Raw genomic sequence first — 21,913 nt, forward strand, 5'->3', positions numbered from 1 at the left:
ATTTAATTTTTCTTGACTTTAGTTTCTTTATCTGTACAATGAAATTTGGGGTCACAAACTAAAATAAATCAAATATTCTCCTCAATAACTCATGAGTTCAAGAGGAATTCACAGTGGAAATTATAATTAGAATTGTAATTAGGAAGGTAATGGTAATTAGTATTAGAATGAAATACATGTATTTAAATGAATTTAAAATATAAGATTGAAAATAATTGAGTTACATGTGCATCTCAAAAAGCTAGGAAAAAACAAAGTTGGAAAAGAAAATAATGAAATTAACAATGAAAAGTAAGAAAATAAAAAAATAATAAAAATATAGATGATTAACAAAACCAAAACCTCATTTTTAGAAATAATCCAGACAAGGCAATTTGTGGAAATTGGCAATTTATGGCAATTGATGGGCTAAGCTCACTTATAAATTTAGGTGCAAAATTTCTAAATTAAGTACTAACAAATCATACTCAATACTGTATTACAAATACAGTATGATTAATGGTACAGACATTATGGAAAACATTTCTTAAAAAATTTAAAAATAGGATTACTGTATGATTGAGTTGTCTCACTTCTAGGTATATGTCCAAAAGAATTCAAAGAAGATCTTATTAAAGAGACATTTGCACACTCATGTTCACTGTAGCACTATTCACAATAGTCAAGAGGAGGAATGAACTCCAATACCGATCAACAGATGAGTGAATAAAGAAAATGTAGAATAGACTGGTAAGGGAATATTATACAGCCTTAAAAAGAAAAAAGGAGGGAAATCTTGTCATGCACACTACAACATTGATGAATCTTGAGGATGTTATGCTAAGCGAAATAAGCCAGTCACAAAAGAATACTGTATGATTCAACATATTTGAAATGTTTAAAGTAGTCAAAATCAAACAGAATAGAAAGGTGGTTGCCAAGAGCTGGGAAGAAGAGAATTAAGGTTTACTGGGTACAGAGTTTCAGTTTTGCAAGATGAACATGTTCTAAAGATCTGCTGCACAACAATGTGAATATGCTTAACACTACTGAACCATAAAATGAACCCTTAAATATGAACCCTTAAAAATGGCCAGGAAGGCAAATTTAATGTTATGTGTTTTTACCATCTCACTGGCATGAGATTATGTGATTATGGCATAGTGGGTTAAGAAAAAAAGTGATTATGGTGCAGCAGATAACACTTAGACACTGGAGTGAAATGGCCTGGGTTCTAATCCTCCTTCTACCACTTATCTAAGTAACTTTGGTAAATTACTCTTCTGTTCTTTAGTTTCTTTTTTCTTTTCTTTCTTTTTTTTTTTTCAAGATTTTGTTTATTTATTTGACAGACAGAGATCACAAGTAGGCAGAGAGAGAGGAGAAAGCAGGCTCCCCGCTGAGCAGAGAGCCAAATGGGGGGCTCAATCCCAGGACCCTGGGATCATGACCTGAGCCGAAGGCAGAGGCTTTAACCCACTGAGCCACCCAGGCACCCTGTTCTTTAGTTTCTCATTAAAGTAAACATAAAAATAGATCTTAACCCCCCAACCCAAATAACAACAACAAAACACATCATGAGCAAGTAGGTTTATCTCAATATCTATCATTCTAATCCACTGTATTAAGCAGTAAAAGGATCAATAGATGCAGAAAAATGTTATTAAAATTCAACACTTGAAATGTGTTTCTCTGTAACTTCTGTGGCTTTCCTTTCTCTTCCTTTAGGCCTCTGCTGAAATGTCATCTCATCAGTGAGGCCTTTTCAGACCACCCTGTTTGCACTGACACCCTGCTGTGCCATGTCCCCCTAACCCTGCTTCAGTTTTCTTCACAGAAGCACTTCCTAGGCATAAAGATAATAGAAGAAATGATAAAGATAAAAACAGACAAATTTGACTACTTAGTAAGGTAACACTTCTGTATGCCAAAAAAACCCCCACAAAAAACAATAAGTAAAACTAAAAGGCAAATTTATTTATTTATTTTTAAGATTTTATTTATTTATTTGTCAGAGAGAGAGAGAGAGAGCATGCACAAGCAGGCAGAGCGGCAGGCAGAGGCGGAGAGAGAAGCAGGCTCCCCGCCAAGCAAGGAGCCCGATTCAGGACTCAATCCTAGGACCCTGGGATCATGGCCCGAGCCCAAGGCAGTGGCTTAACTGACTGAGCCACCCAGGCACCCCAAAAGGTAAATTTCAAAATGGGGGACAGTATTTACCAGCAATATAACTGGAAAAGGGAAACGAGTTCATCATCATCTTCATCATAATTTATAGAAAGAGTGGGCAAAACCTGTATAGAAAGAGTAAACAGATTAGTTCATTCACAGAACATGAATTAGTGACTTAAATATTTAAGAAAAAACCTTCAACCTCACAGAGAGGTTAAGAAATTTAAATAAAGGGTTGTCTTTACATCCTAATACATAGTTTTCTATTTGCAGTATTTTAATATGCTGAGCCTATTGTTTTTATAAGTGACAAATAAGAAAAGTTGTATAAAAAAGATTTTTATTAGGAATGTCCATTTAGGCTTAATGTATGTGATTCTTTAATTCTTTAAATGGCTTTAATATTGTACGTAACATAAATTTTACCCTGACATTGAAAGATGATTGGTAGACAACATACAAAACAACCGTATATTATTGGTTGTGAAAGATACAGGTTAACAGCATGGATGACCCTTAAAGGCATTATGCTTAAGATACAAAATGTCCAAAAGAGGGCAAAAACATAGAGACAGAAAGTAGATTAGTGGTGCCTAGGGTTGGGAGTGGAAATAACGAATGAGTGTAAATGGGAATGAAATTTCTTCTTCGGGTGATGGAAATGTACTAGCAGTAATTAATGGTTGTACAGCCTTGTAAATATACCAAAATTCATTGAATTCTACACTTAAAACAGGTGAATTTTTATGGTATATGAATATTTCAGTTGTTTAAAAGGCTTAGTTTAAAAGACTTTAGCTAGATAGAACGCACAATCTCAGCTTGAAGTGACATCAAAGGTATGGGAAGCTCACTAGAATTACTTGTGACTAGCCGGTAGAATCTTGTGTTTCTATCCTTTGATTTTCCTTATTTTTATCAGGAGACACGTCATTAACTCAAACTTCCTAGAGGCATTTAGATGTAGAGAAACATCTGATTTATCAACTAATTCTTTAAAACATACTTTTATAAATTTAAAATACACATACTTACTAGAATCAGACTAGGAGTGGTTCAGAGAAGACCCATTGCTTAAGTAATGGATTAAACTGCTTTGCAACTACAATTTATTTTTTTTTTTCGTTCTTTCAGCAATTGAAAACTGGGTGTTTACTGACTAGTTTTAGAGGTAATTGCCAATAGATAATTATATGTATAGAAGTGATGGTGAAGATAAATATTTTAAAATGCTCTTTGGAGTCAGGCTTATGTGCTTAATTTCTAAGCATATCCTTAAAAAAAAAATAGGTAATACCAATTTAAATTTACTCTCAGTCCAGGAATCATGATGGTTAATGCATCAAATTAGTGAGATTCCATTGTGTTTGTAGAGTGTTAGTGAGGTTATTTTGGTAAGTCTAAATGATTCTATAATAAATTCATTAAAAGATATTTGCACAATGAAATATCACCTGCCACTAGTCAGGATGGTTAGTATAAAAAAGACAAGAAATAACAAGCGTTGGTGAGGATATGGACAAAAGGGAACCCTCGTGCATTGTCGGTAGAATTGTGAATTGGTGCAGTCATTATGGAGAGCAGTATGAAGGTTCCTCCACAAAATAAAAATAAAAATACCATATGATCCAGTAATTTCACTTTTGAGTATTTATCTGAAGAAAATATGCACTCCTATGTTTATTGGAGTACTATTTGCAATAACCAAGGTATGGAGGTAACCTAAGTGTCCATCCACAGGTGAACCGATAAAAAGATATGGTATATATTCATGCAACGGAACATTACTCAGCCATAAAAAGAAAGCAATCTTGCCATTATTCACTACAACACAGATGGACCATGGCTATTCTGCTAAGTGAAATAAGTCAGAGAAAGACAAATGCCATATGATTCCACTTATACATGGAATCTAAAGAACAAAACAAAAAGAAACAGACTGCATTTTTGAGTTATATGCCCGATTAACAGGTACAAAATTCCAGTTATAAAATAAATAACTGCATAGGGATATAGTAACTTTATATGATGACAGAGGTTAACTACACTTATCGTGAGGAGCATTTTATAATGTACATAATTGTTCAATCACTATATGGCACACCAGAGCTAATATAATATTATATTATATGTCAACTATACTTCAATTAAAAAAAGATATTTGATCAGAATTAGAAAATTGTATGCTAATTCCAATCACGGCAATCAGTTCTGAAACACTGTAATAATTGGAGGCCTCTGCTAAGTCCTCTGGGACCCACCTCTTACTCAACAACTTAATTCCATACCAGCCTTGAATGGCTTTGCTTTGAGTGTGATAGGATAGTGCCCTCCCTGACCCACTGGGATGGAGTACCATTAGAACTGGCTCTGTACTCATGAGCATGTATAAACATTGGGTGATGGCAGTGGATTTGATGTTCATAGAACCACCCTTGACCAATGGAGAATGGAAATCGGTAGATCAATGTTAACCCTTTTTGTCTCCTTGAAAGCATGCTTAAGGCTCCTTGGTGATAGCCAACTCAGTTAACACATCCTTGTATTGGCTTTTCCTTGTTCCCAGTTTGACCCCCTCTCCTCTCAGTTGATATTCCTGCATCCTGGCCCTATTTTTTTCAAATAAACTAACTGCATGCAAGTCTTGTCTCTCATTTTGGAGGAACTCAGTCTAAGACATATGGGATATTTGATATATGTAATCTGTAGTACTTCTTAGTAAATTCTTGCTGAATAATTGACAATGTAGCAATAGGTTTCTATTTTTCACTTGAATTACATCGTTTGAGTAGTAGAAACCCCTAATGTTACAGGAAATAAGGCCCTAATGTACATTTGATGGCAGATTCTTTGTAGTATGATTCTGACTAAATATGTCACTTGAGCTGTATGTCAGGGTCATTATCATTAGGAAACTAGTTTAGGCCTCAAGAGAAGACAGTAATGATATAAAATGATGTTCAGGAGTCCAGGTTCTATATGTTCCTTTTTGCTTGAAGGTGTGCCTGCCTCCCTCGCCCTCCCCTCAAAATAAGTAAAAATAAAGGACCCAAGTCAGAGATAGAGATGGATCCTTTATTTTACTTATTTAAGTAATCTCTGTGCCTAATGTGGGACTCGATCTCATGATCCTAAGATCAAGAGTCTCATGTTCTACTGAGTGAGCCAGTCAGATGCCCCAAGAAATGGATCTTTTAAATGCAAAGGGATTTGGTAAGAGAGTGGACCTGCTTAATCTTCCAGAAACTTCTCCTAGCTGCTCTCCAGCCTACCACAGGCACTTAAGAGTTCTGTAATAATTCAAAGTTTTAGGGGCACTTGACTGGCTCAGTTGGTTGAACACAGGACTCTTCATCTCAGGGTCATGAGTTCAGGCCCTATGCTGGGCATGGAGCCTACTTAAAAAAATAAAAATAAAATAAAATAAATTCTATCCCTATGCAGCTTTTCTGGATATTACCACAGTACCCCTAACTAAGTACTTGCTCTATTAGTGAATCTATTATTCTTTCATGACCTAATTATTGCACATTTCTGCTGGTGATATAAGTGTAATATGACCTACTGAAATATGATTATAATCATTCCAGAATGTTCTGTTACAAGGTCTGTAGGCACAAGCAGACTTTTCAGTTCCACATTAAAAATGAGCTACAATTTAGACAAGTCTGCCACGTTTGTGGGCAGAGAGACCTCTTTGAAACAAAAGCAACCAATTCTTTTTATCTTTGCTATTAGAAGAAAGAAATGGTGGAATTCTTCCAAAATAGTGGATAAAGGATAATACTTTAATTGATTTTTTCTCCCTTGGATTTGCTGCCTAAACTATTTTTTTTTTCTTTTGGTCTAGACCAAATTTCTAATGATTTCACATCCTTTTACACACAATATAGCTTGGGGATGGGGGGCCCCACTGGTGTTGATTGAGAGGTTCAAGATGGCCTAGGAATGCAAAGTGCCCTTGGGAAATTCACATGCAAATAATGAGGTGGAGGTTGTACCTAAAATACTGATCAAAATGCAATTCAATCTGTGCAAGAGACTTCAGGCCCTTCTGGCCCAATACAGCTACCGCCAAGTCAATGGAATGAGGGCCTTTCCTGAACATAACAAGCAAGTTTAAACTTTTAAAATGTTCCCTAGTTTCCCTGTTCAAAATGGAGTTTAAGCTTAGGTTTAAAAAAAAAAAAAAAAAAAAAAAAAAACCTTCGATTTAGTCCTTTAAAGGTAGAGCTGATGAATTATTACTGTTATTTATTTTTAAACATAAAACCTACTTTTTAGTCTTTCTCCTTAGGAATATTCCATCTGTCTCTGAAGGGATAATAGGCTGCCATGAAATAGAATTGGTAAATGTTAAATACATAGCGGCTTAATTTTATTCTATGCAGGGCTGTTTGCTATCATGGTGTTTATCAGGCAACAAGCAGTCTCAAAGAATTTTTTAGTGTGTTGTTACTAGCCCTGCTTTCTGTTATATTTGGTGTATTTTCCTGGTCATCTTAATAATATTGTTAGAACATAAAGGCTTCTCTAACCCCAATTGTCTACCATTAAAAAAAAACCCAAAAGCAAAAACACAGCAACAAAAAATTAAGACAACTAACAATACTTACATACTTACTCAGAATGAATTATCAAAATAAGGAGCTATAATTGAAGTTTTTTCCATCTGTACTGGACACTACCAGATGCTCATTTCCTGGCAGATGTATGTATCAAAGAGACATCATAGTTTCTAAACTACAATGCTGCCATTATTTTACTTTGGAATTATTCTTTTTTAAAAAAAGATTTATTTATTTAAGTAGTCTCTACACCCAACATGGGGCTCAAATTCACAACACTGAGATCAAGAGTCCCTTGCTCTACCAACTGAGCCAGTCAGGGGCCCCACATTGAAATTATTCTTATCTAATTTCCAAAGATCCATATCGTGCCTATGTAGTTGGGGGATGAGGAAGTATTTGCAATGATTTGGAAGTCTCTGGTTACTTTTAACCTGGAGGAAGAATGTCTTTGGTGAAACATGAACCAAATTGTTCTCCTGCTCCTTTCCATTTGCTCTTTGTTTACAATAAGGTTATGCAAATATACCTTTAAGCTGGGGGTAAGGGTAAGGGGTGGTATCTCCTTTTGTGCTTTCATGGATATATAAAAGACCATTGCATAGGCAATTTCATCTGCTAAAGAGCACACAGTAGATATTCAATTAATTACACTGAAGTTGAATCAGTCTTCTCTTTCCTGTCCTTAGTTCTTCTAAGGAGAACAAAACCCAATTTCCTATCTTCTAGTTCTTACCAATATTGCAGCCACAAATTATATGCTTTTAGTTGATTCTACTTTAAGTACAGAGGAGAAAAACCATATTGTAACCTAATGAAGTGAAAAAAAATCTGCAATCAGATGAGATCAGCCTGGTTGTTAATATGCATTTGTGAGATGTTGAATGTTCTTTTAATTAGTCAATATGCTTTTATTTGTTTTTATTGTCCATTTTTGCAGGAGTATTATTCACGAAATACAACTCATCATGTCCTTAGGATGGACAGAAAAGCAAATGGTGTTATATTAGGTGGCTAGGTGCTGCACAATTATCACAAAGAAGAAAACGAAGTATTATACTATTTTGGGGTGCCATCAGTGTGAAGCTCAATTTCGAGGTTTGGTGAGGGGAATGAGACTGGGGCAGGAGGAAGGTGGAGAGGTGAATGGGAAGGTAAGAGGGAGGAATGGCAAATGAGTTCACTGTAAAATCTATTCAACATTCAAAAAAAATGTTGACTTATAGATCAAAGGCATTAGAAAATATGTGAAGGCCTGAGTCTTAAATGAGTGACTCATCTGGTACAACTAGTAATAAGATGAATGCTAAGTTAATGTCTTATTAGAACAGAGTTATTGGAAACAGTGCCAAAGGCTATTTTCTTTGGACATTTTAATGATGCAGAGCTGGGTGGAAATGGCGATTTGCCTCCTCTGAGGATCCTACAGACCTGAAACGCTCTGGGGTCAGAATCTTCCTGTTCTTCTACAAAAAGGTACAGCAAAAAGAAGTCCTATTTTCAGGCAGCTACCGTGTATTTGCTAGGAATATGTTTCAGGTACAGAATCATTACCATTAAAAAAGAATTTATTAACTACTTGTATAGTGTGCTAAGTAAATATTATGTACTTAAAAATATATCCATAATGATCAGTAAAGTGGCTTCTTCATGCTAACCTTAATTTTATAATAGAAGGCAGGTGTTTATTATTCTGGCAATTGTAGGGGAAGAAAAATAATTCTTTCTCTACCCTCAGAATTCTTCGTTGAGACCGTTGTAATAAAAGGCAGATTAACAAGAGGAAAACAAACAGAAGTTTGTTACCGTGTATACTTCATGTATACACAGGATACACTCAGGAAAAATGAGTCTCTCTCCAAGGTGTCTTTAGAATTCAGGATTACATGCTATCTTAATAGGAAAAGGGTAGGGGAGGTATAGACCTCTTAGGTAGCATGGGTGAGTTTTAGAAAAGATGAATGGGCCAATAGAAGAACAGATGGGAGGTATGATAGTCTGTGACAAAGTCTGTCTGAGCATGGTGTCAACTTGAAGAGTCTTCTTCATGACAAGAGTTAGCGTTCTTTGGTTGAGGAAACTCTAGGGGAGGGCATGTATGACACCTGGGTTCCCTTTGGAGAATATGTCTTCAGGCAGATAAAGGAAGTTCAGAGAAAGCCCTGCATTTGCTTTTTAAGTGCCTACAGCTCAGCTCAAAATATCAATATATCAAAACAGCATGTGGTGGCATGTCCTATTACCCTCCACAATCATAAATAAAAGAAAGATATTTCATGAAAGAAGAAATGAAAAAATAGCAGCAAACCCTCATTTGATATTAACACTTCAAAACAGAAGTTTTGACTAATAGTAAATTTTTTAGACTTATTAACTAAGTCAAGCTTTAAACAATGGATCATTTTATCTGAAATCACTCTATTCATTGTAGGCTTTGTAGGAGGTCTGTGATTAGCCGCGCCAAGTAAGTTCTTAGAAAATAGCTCTGGAGCTCATCTGCCTGGAAGAAGCCCATGAATCCTTCATATCCTTAAACTAGGATGGAAAGAGTACATTACCAGAATCCACAAAGGCTGAAGATTCCAGGTCTCATTGGTATTTAACATGATGCCCTGTCCTTAAACAAATGCGAAGCTATCAGAAAAGGAGATAGAGATTCAACTCATATCTTCTTACTGTTTCCACTGAACTTTGCTGTTTACCAGAAAAAAAAAAAAAAAAAAAAAAAAAGCAGCTTTGGGCATGATGTTCCATGAAAAAGAGTAGTCAGCAATTTGTTACCGGCTTAGGTTGGACAAGGAGAATTTTACAGAGATCAAGTAAAGAACAGAGAAGGAAATTTAATACCATTGAATGCCCTTGACCAAAATTTTGATAATGAGCTTGTTTCCTAATGTCATAATTTCTGAACTTAATGTTCTTCAGCGATATCTTATGAACAATCTAGTAATAAAGTTTATGTGATAAATTATGTTGACAACATTATTACATAATGCGGGATTTAAGAAATTCTTTATGAGTCTTTGTTGAGTGCCTATCATATGCCTGGCAGAATAAAGAAAATTTAGCTCCTTTCTCAAGATGCTTTTTATTGGAATTACTCCTTTCAAAACTCTTGTTTTTATCACATAATTTTGGATCAATGTTGGATTAGTACAGACTATTACCCCATTTTATTCAAATATGTATTGATATGGGTGTAATTTAACAAACATTTTTGTGATCCTGCTTATGACTTGAATGAGGAGTATGTTCAGAAACTCTTTTAAGCATCAAAGGTACAACACTGAGTTGGCATTATCATGTGATCCCATTCCTATCTATAAATAACTAGAGCAAAATAGCACCTGGACCTTCTCTTCCATTTTTTTTTTTTTTAAGATTTTATTTATTTATTTTGACAGACAGGGATCACAAGTAGGCAGAGAGGCAGGCAGAGAGAGAGGAAGGGAAGCAGGCTCCCTGCCGAGCAGAGAGCCCGATGCAGGGCTGGATCCCAGGACCCCGGGATCATGACCTGAGCCGAAGGCAGAGGCTTTAACCCACTGAACCACCCAGGCGCCCCACTCTTCCATTTTTTTGATGGAAAGCTTGGTTGGTATCTTTGCAATTAATTTTATATTGACCTCAGTTAGGTTGTGTCACGTATATACTTAATTTTCTTGAATTTGACAAGTGTGTAGAACATGTAATAAAACAAACCAACCATGTTGGACTTTTTCCTCCTAAGTTTCATCTCACAACTTTTCTTTGAAATTCTAACCTCTCCTCTTTAAATCATTCTAATTTTATCATTCCTATAGAAAGAGTTTGTAAATACCTTCTATGCAGAAGTAGTACTATTGCCTGTAACATTATGTGGTCATAACATTAACGGATTTTATCTTATGCTTCTGATTCCAATTATCTTGTGTGCCTTTAAGACTTTTCTTCGTTTCTTAAAGGTATTAAAACATGAAATGATTTTGGCCTTTAAGACTAATGATTTCCTGTTTTTCTATAATAAAATTAACTGGAGATGTCAATTTAAGTTTGTTAATAAAAACTACTTTCTCAATTTTCTTCTAAAAAATAAAGTCAGAGCAGAGGGAGAAAATGAATGACCAAAGGAAAATTTCATACTTTGGAATGACTTCAATAGCCATTCCTTTCCCCCTGAGCTTGAGACTTGAGATACACCTAACTGTTCATGAACCTAATCTTTAAATACAAAGAAACACTGGCTGCTATGATTTGTTGTACTTCTTCACCTGGTTTTGGTTCATGCATGGTAGAAGGACAGAGATCTTATTAGATATTTAATATAAACAAAAATCATAAATTTATTTCTATAACTTTAAGTATTCAAGTAGATGTGCAAATACAAATTGTTCCTTAAAACATACTGCAAAGGCTAGGTTACTATTATCTCTATTCTGTAGGGGCTCATGTTCAATAAACACTAATTGCTAAAATGGGAAAACATTTATCTTGTCCTGTATAGACAGCATTCTTCAATTATGGGTAATTAATGCCTTTTTTCAAGCATTTGACATCTACTTTTGATCAGTGAAAATCACCCAACTTATCAAATCATTGTTCTGTTCATTTAATTTCTACATGGCCACACTAGAGTCTGTAAAATGTATACTCTTTCTTAGAATGTCTCTACATCGGGAGAAAATGGTGCTCCCAGATTCTTTGGAGATACCACATAAGAAAAATCAAAACATGAGAATTCTGTAGAAATTTAACTTGGGAGCTAGAATTAGCAGGAGCCTGATTTAACAATATGTCTGGAGGCAGCTGTGAGGGGTGGTTACAGTACAGCTTGATTTGCATCTCAGCCCTCTACTTGCCAAGTTGTGAGAACGCAACCTCTGGGCACCTCACTTTACTCATTTGTAAAATGGGGTAATTATAGCCCCTACTTTATACAGTTGTGAGAATTGAGATAAAACACTTAAAGCATGTAAAACAATGTGTGGTACAGAGGAGGCATTAAATATTAGCTCTCATCTGGGGAAATCTGGAGTACTATTTGAGTTTAGACTAAAAAAACCCCTAAATTAACAAATTATTTCTTTTTGCAATGTCAATTCCTGGTTCTGTAGCGAAGTTAGAAATAATTTTTTTAAGTTGTGAGAAAATTCTCCAAATTAAACACTCATAAGTCAGGAAAGACTGGCTATAGAAGTAGCTGTAACATTTATATATGGTCAAACAGGGAAAGAGTCTTTTATCCTCTTCATGTAGAAGAAAAGCTGTATGTAATTACTGTGTGTGCAGCATATCTTTCTTGGCATTCAAAAGCATTAAGAGAACACTCATTAATTTCCAAGAGAGTTTTGAAAAATGCTAGTTCCTAGAATTCAGGCTGCATTTTTAGGAAAAAAATCTCTTGACACAGAGGCACAGAATCAGAAATTAAGAGGACCTGAATACCCAGATTTAGGTATAAATTTTGGACAACTTATTTAATCTCTCTGTGATCACTTTTAAAATGGGAATGATAAGGTTTTCTCCTTCAAATGAGCTATTGTGTGTCAGTGTGTTCTCTGAACCATAAATTAAAATTTCTGGATTCAAACTTTTATTTTATAAGCATATCTCCCTTGAGGATATAAAATTGTTTCACTGACCAGAAACCCACTTGTATTGAAAACTTAACAAATGCTGCAAAAATGAATTATAAGCTAAACTGTACACATTGAATTTTGAATGAGAAATTTCAAAATAAGCATTTTGTGCGATTTACAGAAGTCAAATAGCACATACTACTTTTGGTCTCATTTAAAACGTTTTCTAGAGAGTGAATTGATTTATAAACATGCTGTAATATCCCTAGGCATAAGTTTCTGCATATGTAAAAATGTGTGATTTCATGTTTATAACTCATTTAAAACGTTGATTCCCCCCCCCCCCCCCCGATGACATTTAAGAGTTACAGATAAGTAATACTGCATGACTGAAGCAGTGGTTAGCTAGAATTAATAGTGGAACAGTGGCATCTTTTCTGCACACATTTCTCTTTTAATATCTGTCTTTGCCACTCACAGCCATTCTGAGTCAAGCATTCCCTTCCTGCATTACTTTTGGAGAATCACTTGGTTTTAAATACTGACCTATTTCACAGTTGTAATAGGTAAGTTGTGTTACAATGTTCAGCAAATTTTGTATTTTATGGTAGGAACAGAAACACTAAACATAGCCAAATATACACTGTTGGTTTGCAATGTTGCAGTGACTAGATTTAAGTGAACACTGCACTACAGACTAATCTTTCAATCAATAGAGAGTAATTCAGAGCTGCACCTTCAGAATGTAAACAGGAGAAATTCAGTCTTTGAAAAGGCAAAGGATAACTCTAAGTACTGAGTTCAAAGCATTTAATGACTTCATTATGCATCTCAGTAGGCATTTAGTATTAATGTAAAAAAAAAATCCAGACTTTTTTTTTTTTTTTTTTTAATTAAAAGGTGGTAACATAACATTTGGCTGTTCGAGCACTTCTTGTTTTAATGTGCTTGTATTCAGGTATTCCTGGTCCCAGAAATGCTGGCAACTGAGAGATATAGAGAGGTTTTTAAAACTCAGGTTTCCTTAATTGCAGAATTTGTTGCTTATAGCTTAGTGGGGCTTGATTCAGCCTAAACGGGAATCTGAAAGTGATTTAGCAGACAAAAATGAAATACATTTGAAAAGGCCATGGCCTGCGTCTCCCCTCCCCCAAATCAAAACAGCCCCAAACAATATCCTTTACTACTGGTCAGAACAAGTATCTGCTTTTGGGGCGCCTGGGTGGCTCAGTGGGTTACATCTCTCTGCCTTTGGCTCAAGTCCTGATCTTAGAGTCCTGATCTCAGGGTCCTCGAATGGAGCCCCGCATTGGGCTCTCTCCCTACCTGGGAGCCTGCTTCCCCCCACTCTCTCTGCCTACTGGTGATCTCTGTCAAATAAATAAAATCTGGAAAAAAAAAAAAGTAACGAGTATCTGCTTTTATAGGGCTATCTCAACTCATTCTGTGGAATTCAGGTAAGACTTTAAATGTTTCTTCTGCTTCTAACCATATCAGCACAATTACAAAGGGTATTTAGGGCCCAAGGGGGTGTTGAGCTGTTGTTTGGGGTAATTTTAAACTTGGACCTAATGCAACATTGAGAGATTTTCTTTCACACTAGTCCAAAGAAACACATTTTGTCTATCTACATTCCATTGCACGTTCAATTGGCTGGGATAGTTTCTAATTTCCATTCACAAACTATTGAAATAGCAGGTCGGATTTGCATTTCAACATCGGATGGCCACCATTAATTCCCCTTTTCACCTGCAACAAAAACTGTTGGGTATTAAAAAAAATTATTATTGTAAAATATACCAATGGCCATGGGTATGTAAAAATAGTCATTTACATGTTCATGAATATCGTAACACAAGTACGATCTTTTCAAATGTAGTTCATTTTTATTATCACACCATTTTCAATATTGTGTGCACCTACTTTGTACCTAGCACACAGCTCCACATTAGCAAATTAAAGTAAAAAAGGTAGTCCCTCGTTTCAGTGGGAGAGACCACAGAAAAAGCAACAATGTATCATAATTTTGATACAGGATACACATGGGATAGGAAGGGTGCATTCCTATTCAGTAATAGAACTGTGACACGCTGAGGGAGGGAATGAAGACAATCGTTTAAAGAAACTTAAAGGTAATGCACCGAATTGACAACTAGATGTCTATCAAACTGTGCGAGACTACAGCTCTTTATGCTTAAACAAGCTCCTGAAATAGGATTACAGATTGTAAATTTGTGAGATTTCCTAAATTAGATGTCTAACCATAAAAGTTTAGTTCCCCAACAATCTAAGTTAAAAAAATAAAAAATTCTCTCTAGGATTCTCTATTATCAGTTTGTTGTTTAATTCCTGGGCGAGAAGCACATTCTCGCTTCGTAGTACATTCTAGCTTGGAGCTAGAATGTTTTGCCGGGTAATGCTAGGGAAGCAACTTCCAGTCAATTGCCTCCAATCAAACCTAACACGGCTTCTATAGAACTATGCTCAGACCATGCAGGTCTTTTTCCTTTTTTTTAAACTGGAATTGCAGATGACGCTTTTTCTTTTCTAACCCCAAGACGTGGTCTTCATTTGTCACTGCACTCATTTTGCCACCAAGATGTGTCTTTTCAGTCAAATCTGTGGAGGCTATAGCCTGGACAATTAAACGAAAATACATCTCCGCCGGCGATAAGCTCCACCTGTTGAGGTCAATTAAGTTTACAGGTCTAGGCTCCTTCTTCCGTCCAGGTAGGGATGGGCTGCAAGCACGCGCTCTCTAAGGAGCCTACCCCCGGAGGAACTTAAGCAATTAATAGCAAACAGCTGCCAACAGCTGCCTGGCTAGCTTACCCCTGCCCGTCGAAGGGCGAGGGGACCGCATGGCAGCCACAACGGAAAGGCACAAAAGGCAGCACCTATCTTGAAGACACTCTGGCCTCGCGAAGACCGCTCCCAGCGCAGGGGCCTCCGCCTAGGGGGCGCGGGCGACGCGGGCCGGGGGCGAGCCCAGGTGCGGCGACGGGGGGGAGGGCTCCGCCACGCGCCAAGGAAGAAAGCCTGACTCATGTCGTGTCCTGGCGGTGGCGGCAGCTGCGGCGGGCTCCTGGGAACTGAAACTCGTGATGCTGTTGCTGCGGAGAAAAGCCTCATTACCCATTCCGCAGGCGGGGGGGGACACCATCCAGGGCGGGGACACCACCCAGGGCGCGTACACCCGAGACCCGGGGCTCCGGCAGCCTCTGCGGGCCCCTCCCCGCAGCTCCCCCTCCCCTGCCGCGTGCCCGCGCGCGCGCCGGCCGCGTGTGAGAACAGAGCGGACACACCTAACCTGCGCGCGCCCCGCACCCTGCCCCACCCCCACTCGGGCCAAAACTCAGACCGGGATTCGCTCCCCCGGCCGAAATTCCCCACCCCCACCATGTCCCCCGGCGTCGGCGCCTCCGCGAGCCTTCGGCAATTTCCGTCGGGACACCCAGCGCTCGGCAAGGCCAGAAGCCCGGCCGCCTCCTTCTCCGGCGGACCCGGCTTTATGTCTGCGGCGCCGGGGCGCATGCGCAGACGCCATCTTCCCTCCTTCTCCTTTGCTTGCCCCCTCCCCCCCGCCACCGCCACCGCCTCCTCTCGCCGGCGGTCGCCCCTCCTCCTCCTGCGCTCGGGCGCTGGTCCCTCCTCTCCCGATGCCGCGAGAGACCGGGGGATACGGTGGAGCTGGAGAAGAGCACTAGTAACAACCATCACAGCCCCCTCCCCGCCCGCCGCCCTCCCTCGGCACCCACCCACTCACCCGCCCCGTTTGCCGACACCGACCAACCCCACCTCTCGTTTCTTTGAACGGCGTCGGCTGCAATCGCTTGCACCAGTCCGTCTGGCCACCAACGCCGCCGAGAAGGAGCCGCCGCTGCCTGCGGCCCCCTCCCGCCCCGGCCGCGGGAGCACAGGGTGAGGACGAGCCGGCTGCGGAGGAAGAGGACAGGAGCGGCTCGCACCCCTCTGCGCTAGCGCACATCCCGCCGCCCTCCGGGGAGGCTCGGGCGCCGGCCCCTTCCTCCCCGAGGACTCGTGCCGAGCCGAGGCGCCTGCCCTGAGGGAGGAAAATGCTCGGGCTCCATGGCTGCCAGTGATGGAGCGGTCCCTGGGCTCCCGCTGCCACTGCCGCCGCCGCGCCCCGGCCGTGCTCCGCGAGGACCCGGCGTCTCTGCGCGCCCGCCCGCGCCTCGTTGCTGGGCTCACCGTACCGGGCGCCCCGCCGCCGCCGCCCCGCTCCGAGCCTCGCCGCCCCGGCCCCAGCCGCGGCCAGCGTTTGCTCACGGAACAGCCGCCGCGAGCCCAGGGGGTTTGAAAGGGTCCGAGGGGCGTGGGGGGAGGGCTAAGCGGGGACAGCGGGGCCGGGAGGGGAGGTTTGAGCGACACTGAGCTCGGGGCTTGCCGGCGGCGGCGGCGCTGGGGGTGGCGAGGGGAAGGCGACACTCGCTCCGCGCTGCCTTCGTGCAGAGCGACCGGGAGGGCTTTGCAGCGGCCGCCGCCGCCGCCGCGGCGGGAGGAGGGGTTGAGGTGGTTTCTGAGTTGTCCGGAGAAGGTGGGCATTTCTCGGTTTTCCCACCCCCTCCCCTTGTCTCTCCCTTGCCTTGTCTCCCCCTCCCTCCTGCCCCGCACCCCACGTGAAGCGGAATATAAAGGGGGGTGTGAGACTAGAGGGGAAAGTGAATGGCGAAGGACTGAAGGGGTCCCCCCTTCGGGTCCCTGGCCGCCCTGTTCACCCTCGTTCATCCTCCCTTCCCGAAGCTCGCCCTCGAAGGCAGGAGCGGCCGGCGCCTTCGGCTGAGGAGGAGGAGAAGGAGGAACCGCGCCGGGCGGAGCGTCAGGTCCCGTTTTCCTCCCCGGCGTCTTGAATACAAAGATTACGGTGCAGAAGGAAATTGCGCTCGCCTCCTCCGCCCCCCGGTACCCGACACAATGCACCAGCCGCCTGAGTCCACCGCCGCCGCGGCCGCGGCCGCTGCAGACATTAGTGCTAGGAAGATGGCGCACCCGGCAATGTTCCCTAGAAGGGGCAGCGGTAGTGGCAGCGCCTCTGCTCTCAATGCAGCAGGTACCGGCGTTGGTAGTAGTGCCACATCTTCCGAGGATTTTCCGCCTCCGTCGCTGCTCCAGCCGCCACCTCCTGCAGCATCTTCTACGTCGGGACCACAGCCTCCGCCTCCACAAAGCCTGAACCTCCTTTCGCAGGCTCAGCTGCAGGCACAGCCTCTTGCGCCAGGCGGAACTCAGATGAAAAAGAAAAGTGGCTTCCAGATAACGAGCGTTACCCCGGCTCAGATCTCCGCCAGCATCAGCTCTAACAACAGTATAGCAGAGGACACTGAGAGCTATGATGATCTGGACGAATCTCACACGGAAGATCTGTCTTCTTCCGAGATCCTTGATGTGTCACTTTCCAGGGCTACTGACTTGGGGGAGCCTGAACGCAGCTCCTCAGAAGAGACTCTGAATAACTTCCAGGAAGCTGAGACACCTGGGGCAGTTTCTCCCAACCAGCCCCACCTTCCGCAGCCTCATTTGCCTCACCTTCCCCAACAGAATGTTGTGATCAATGGGAATGCTCATCCACACCACCTCCATCACCACCATCACATTCATCACGGGCACCACCTACACCATGGGCACCACCATCCATCCCATGCTGGTGTGGCCAGTACATCCATTCCCGGAGGGCCACCCTCGAGTCCAGTATCCAGAAAACTCTCGGCCACGGGAAGCTCTGACAGTGTTATGCCAGCTGTACCAACTTCTGCTGTCTCATCGGGTGGCTCACCTGCATCTGTAATGACTAATATCCGTGCTCCAAGTACTACCGGCAGTATAGGTATAAGTTCTGTTACTGGCACGAATACAATGAATACTGTTAACATTACTGCTGTGGGTAGTTTTAATCCTAGTGTGACGAGCAGCATGCTTAGTAATGCTAGTGTAAATGCAAGCAATATTCCTAGTGCTGCTAGTGTGAGCGTGGGGCCTGGAGTTAGCAGCGGTGTTAATGTGAATATCTTGAGTGGCATGGGCAATGGTACTATTTCTTCCTCCGCTGTTGTCAACAGTGCCCCTAACGCAGCTGCAGGGATGACTATGGGATCTGTTTCAAGTCAGCAGCAACAGCCAACAGTTAACACGTCCAGGTTCAGAGTTGTGAAGTTAGATTCTAGTTCCGAACCCTTTAAAAAAGGTAGATGGACTTGCACCGAGTTCTATGAGAAAGACAATGCTCCACCTGCTGCAGAAGGTGTGGCTATGAATAAAGTGGTGGAAACAGTAAAGCAAAACCCAGCAGAAGTGACTTCTGAGAGGGAGAGCACTAGTGGGAGCTCAGTGAGCAGTAGTGTCAGCACACTGAGTCACTACACAGAGAGTGTGGGAAGTGGAGAGATGGGAGCCCCGACTGTGGTGGTGCAGCCGCAGCCGCCAACTCTTCAAGGTATGGCTCTTCAGCAGGTGGATTTCAGCAGCTCTGGTCCTCCGAGTGTCTCTCAATCGCAGATCACGCAAGTACAATTACAGCCTCAAGAACTGAGCTATCCTCAAAAGCAAGGTCTTCAGCCAGTACCTCTGCAAGCCACGCTCAGTGCTGCCACTGGTATCCAGCCACCACCTGTTAGCGTGGTTGGTGTAACTTCAGCTTTAGGTCAGCAGCCTTCCATTTCCAGTTTGGCTCAACCCCAACTGCCATATCCTCAGACGGCTCCTCCAGTGCAGGCTCCCCTTCCAGGGGCCCCACCCCAACAGTTACAGTATGGACAGCAGCAACCGGCTGTTTCTACGCAGATGGTCCCAAGCCATGGCAAAGCAGTGACTCAGAATCCCGCTTCAGAGTATGTACAGCAGCCACCGATTCTCCAAACAGCGGTGTCCTCGGGACAGCCCTGCGCTGCAGGAGTGGGAGCAGGAACAGCAGTGATGCCTACGGCCCAGCCACAGAGTATCCAGCTGCCAGTGCAGCCCGCAGCAATCCAAGCACAACCTGCAGGGGCATCTGGCCAGCCTGTTGGCCAGGCTCAGGCGGCTGTATCTGTTGTACCTCCTGGCAGTCAGATTGCAAATATTGGTCAACAAGCGAGCATACCTACTGCAGTGCAGGGACCCTCTACCCAAGTCACACCTTCAGTTATTCCGCAAGGTGCTCCTCCATCTTCACAGATAGTCCCACCTGCTCCAACTGCGATTATTCATCAGGGAGTTCAAACTAGTGCTTCAAGCCTTCCTCAACAGTTGGTCCTTGCACCCCAAAGTACCTTGTTAACTGTGCCTCCCCAGCCTCAAGGAGTAGAATCAGTAGCTCAAGTTTCGCAGCCGTTGCCTGCAGTTAGCCCTTTGCCCTCTGCTAGTAGTATTTCTGTTACAAATCAGGTTAGTTCAACCGGTCCTTCTGGAATGCCTTCTGCCCCAACAAACTTGGTTCCACCACAGAATATAGCACAAACCCCTGCCACTCAAAATGGCAATTTGGTTCAAAGTGTTAGCCAACCTCCCTTGATAGCAACTAATATAAATCTGCCTTTGGCACAACAGATCCCACTAAGTTCTACTCAGTTCTCCGCACAATCATTAGCTCAGGCAATTGGAAGCCAAATTGAAGATGCCAGGCGCCCAGCGGAACCCTCCTTAGTTGGCTTACCTCAGACTATCAGTGGTGACAGTGGGGGAATGTCAGCAGTCTCAGATGGGAGTAGCAGCAGCCTAGCAGCCTCTGCTTCTCTTTTCCCGTTGAAGGTGCTACCGCTGACGACACCCCTGGTGGATGGCGAGGATGAGAGGTAAGATCATGCCGTGTTTCTGCAGACATTCAACAGATTCAAAGTTAATCTGTTTTCATTAGCTATGTATCTGCACAACATTTGTCAAAAGCATTACCTATTTTTTCATTTTTGTATGTGAAAATGCGGTTTCGTGGTAAGTTTTCTAGAGCAAGAGTGGTGGAATGGTTTCAGAGTGGATAGTAAGTGGTGGGTGCAAGTAATATGTAACAGACTAGTTATTGAGCAGAAAGTATAGGTCTGGGGGCACCAAGTGTTTTTGTTACTTATGAAATGCTTTTTAAAGGGATTTATTATGAACGGAAAATTTTTGCTAACCCATATAATAGTAAATCTAGTCATTTGAATTTCTAAAATCCTTATGATAATCTCTTGAAGTGGGGGTTGTTCCCACGGTGGTTTCTCCTTTACTAGATTGGACAATCCTTTTCACTTCTACTGTGTTTGATCTTAGACTGTGAAAGATAATGTTACCTGCTTTTCCTAGTCAGACATTATAGGAAAAAGATGACCTAGTCTGGGTTATATAGGTTGCCCTTATACTGTAATTGACCAACTTTTGTGTACTTATTTAATAGTCATTTTAACTGACCAGAACAGGAATGGGAATCTTAAAAAGTGTCTTGTGGGGGAGGAGGGTATACACTGTCAAAATTACCAGGTTTATCTTTGAAAGAAGTATCCTGTACGTTTTTCCTTTTGTTTGGTAGATCAAGGTGGTAGCCATTTTAAAAAGTAAGGAAAGTCTTAGAGGGTTGAATTTACAGAGGCTTGAAAATAAGACTTTGTTCTCCAGATAATGTATTCCACCTGTTCCCCTCTTTGCCAAAAAAATACCTAAAGCCAAAAATACAGTATTAATCGAGTGTTTTTGTAATTGAACTGGAAATAATGCTCCAAACATGCCATTGAATCAAATTGTGTCTTTTAAGCTGACTGCCTAGAAAAGTTGTGAAATCTCTAATGAGTCTACATTGCTTTAAAGTTGATTTTTAAAGGAATGTTCTTTTCACAGATTTGCTGGTCTGTGACTAACCTTGATCAAAAGAGTATCATAGGAGTTAATGACAAAAGGCTGCTCATTTTAACCATCGAATTTTGAATAAACTCTAAAGACACTTAATTATTTTAGTGTTAGTTGTAGATTTTTGTGATTGAACTTTCATCAGACCCAATTGGAAATTTTTTCACCTGGGAGAAATTGAGGGTATTTCAAAAGAATTGCAGTCTTAGAAAAATATTGCAGTGAGGTTTTCATGATATATATATATATATTAGTTCCTTAAAAGATGTAAGGTAAAGGCATCGTTAATTGAAATAATTTAAAATCTTGTCTTTCAAGATTTTTGTTTTTTTAAAATTTTTCCAGGAGTCATGTAATTAAAACCTTGTTATCTAACCAAATGTGTTCTGTATCATGTATACGAAACTGAACTTAAGAGTTAGACCTCTTCTAAGAGGTAGTTTCCTTAGTAGTCCTACTATAATTAATGATAAATTTTGTTTCATATGCTAATTGCTAACAGTCACTATAATTTTAAAGAATTATTTGTCCCAAATATTAATGTTTTCTAAATCTAAGGGGCATGATTGAGTGAAACTCCTGAAAATCAGGTCTATTATGTAGGTGCTAAATTCAGAGAAATAAAAGATAGATGAAATACACAAATGAAAACCACACATTTTGAATTGAAACCTGCCATGATTTTTGTTAATTACCATTTGTGGTCTCCTGGCATGACTTTTTCCTTTTTTATTCCCCTGGTGGTAGGGCGTGATAGAGCTTTCCACAACTTGCTCTTCCAGACAATTAAAGTCAGATGTTGCTACTTAGAACTAGGTTTTTAAT

The 21,913-nt window shown here is 41.2% G+C and overlaps 2 protein-coding genes across 8 annotated transcripts in view; one reads left to right on the forward strand and one right to left on the reverse strand.

The window, feature by feature from the left end:
* The window catches only part of LOC309849190 (uncharacterized protein), a gene marked incomplete at its 5' end in the record, with an annotated part of 43,279 nt that extends 26,436 nt beyond the window's left edge, over positions 1 to 16,843 (reverse strand). The window contains 3 exons of the mRNA XM_082701513.1: positions 2,200 to 2,273; positions 16,076 to 16,625; positions 16,670 to 16,843. Coding sequence (XP_082557639.1) covers positions 2,245 to 2,273; positions 16,076 to 16,625; positions 16,670 to 16,843 — 753 coding nt within the window. The 3' untranslated portion in view covers positions 2,200 to 2,244. The remainder of the gene's footprint in view (positions 1 to 2,199; positions 2,274 to 16,075; positions 16,626 to 16,669) is intronic.
* TSC22D1 (TSC22 domain family member 1) overlaps positions 16,089 to 21,913 on the forward strand; it is a 140,046-nt gene continuing 134,221 nt past the window's right edge. For 4 of the 7 annotated variants that reach the window (XR_014303204.1, XR_014303205.1, XM_082700639.1 and 1 more), the window contains exons 1-2: positions 16,470 to 16,602; positions 17,042 to 20,064. Coding sequence is in view for 3 of the 7 variants with exons in the window: in XM_082700639.1 (XP_082556765.1) it covers positions 17,213 to 20,064 (2,852 nt within the window). In the remaining 4 variants the exon portion in view is untranslated. The other 3 variants (XR_014303206.1, XR_014303207.1, XM_082700636.1) reach the window with 2 other exon arrangements.

The sequence above is a fragment of the Mustela nivalis genome, assembly GCF_964662115.1.
Source record: "Mustela nivalis genome assembly, chromosome: 15".
NCBI lineage: Eukaryota > Metazoa > Chordata > Mammalia > Carnivora > Mustelidae > Mustela > Mustela nivalis.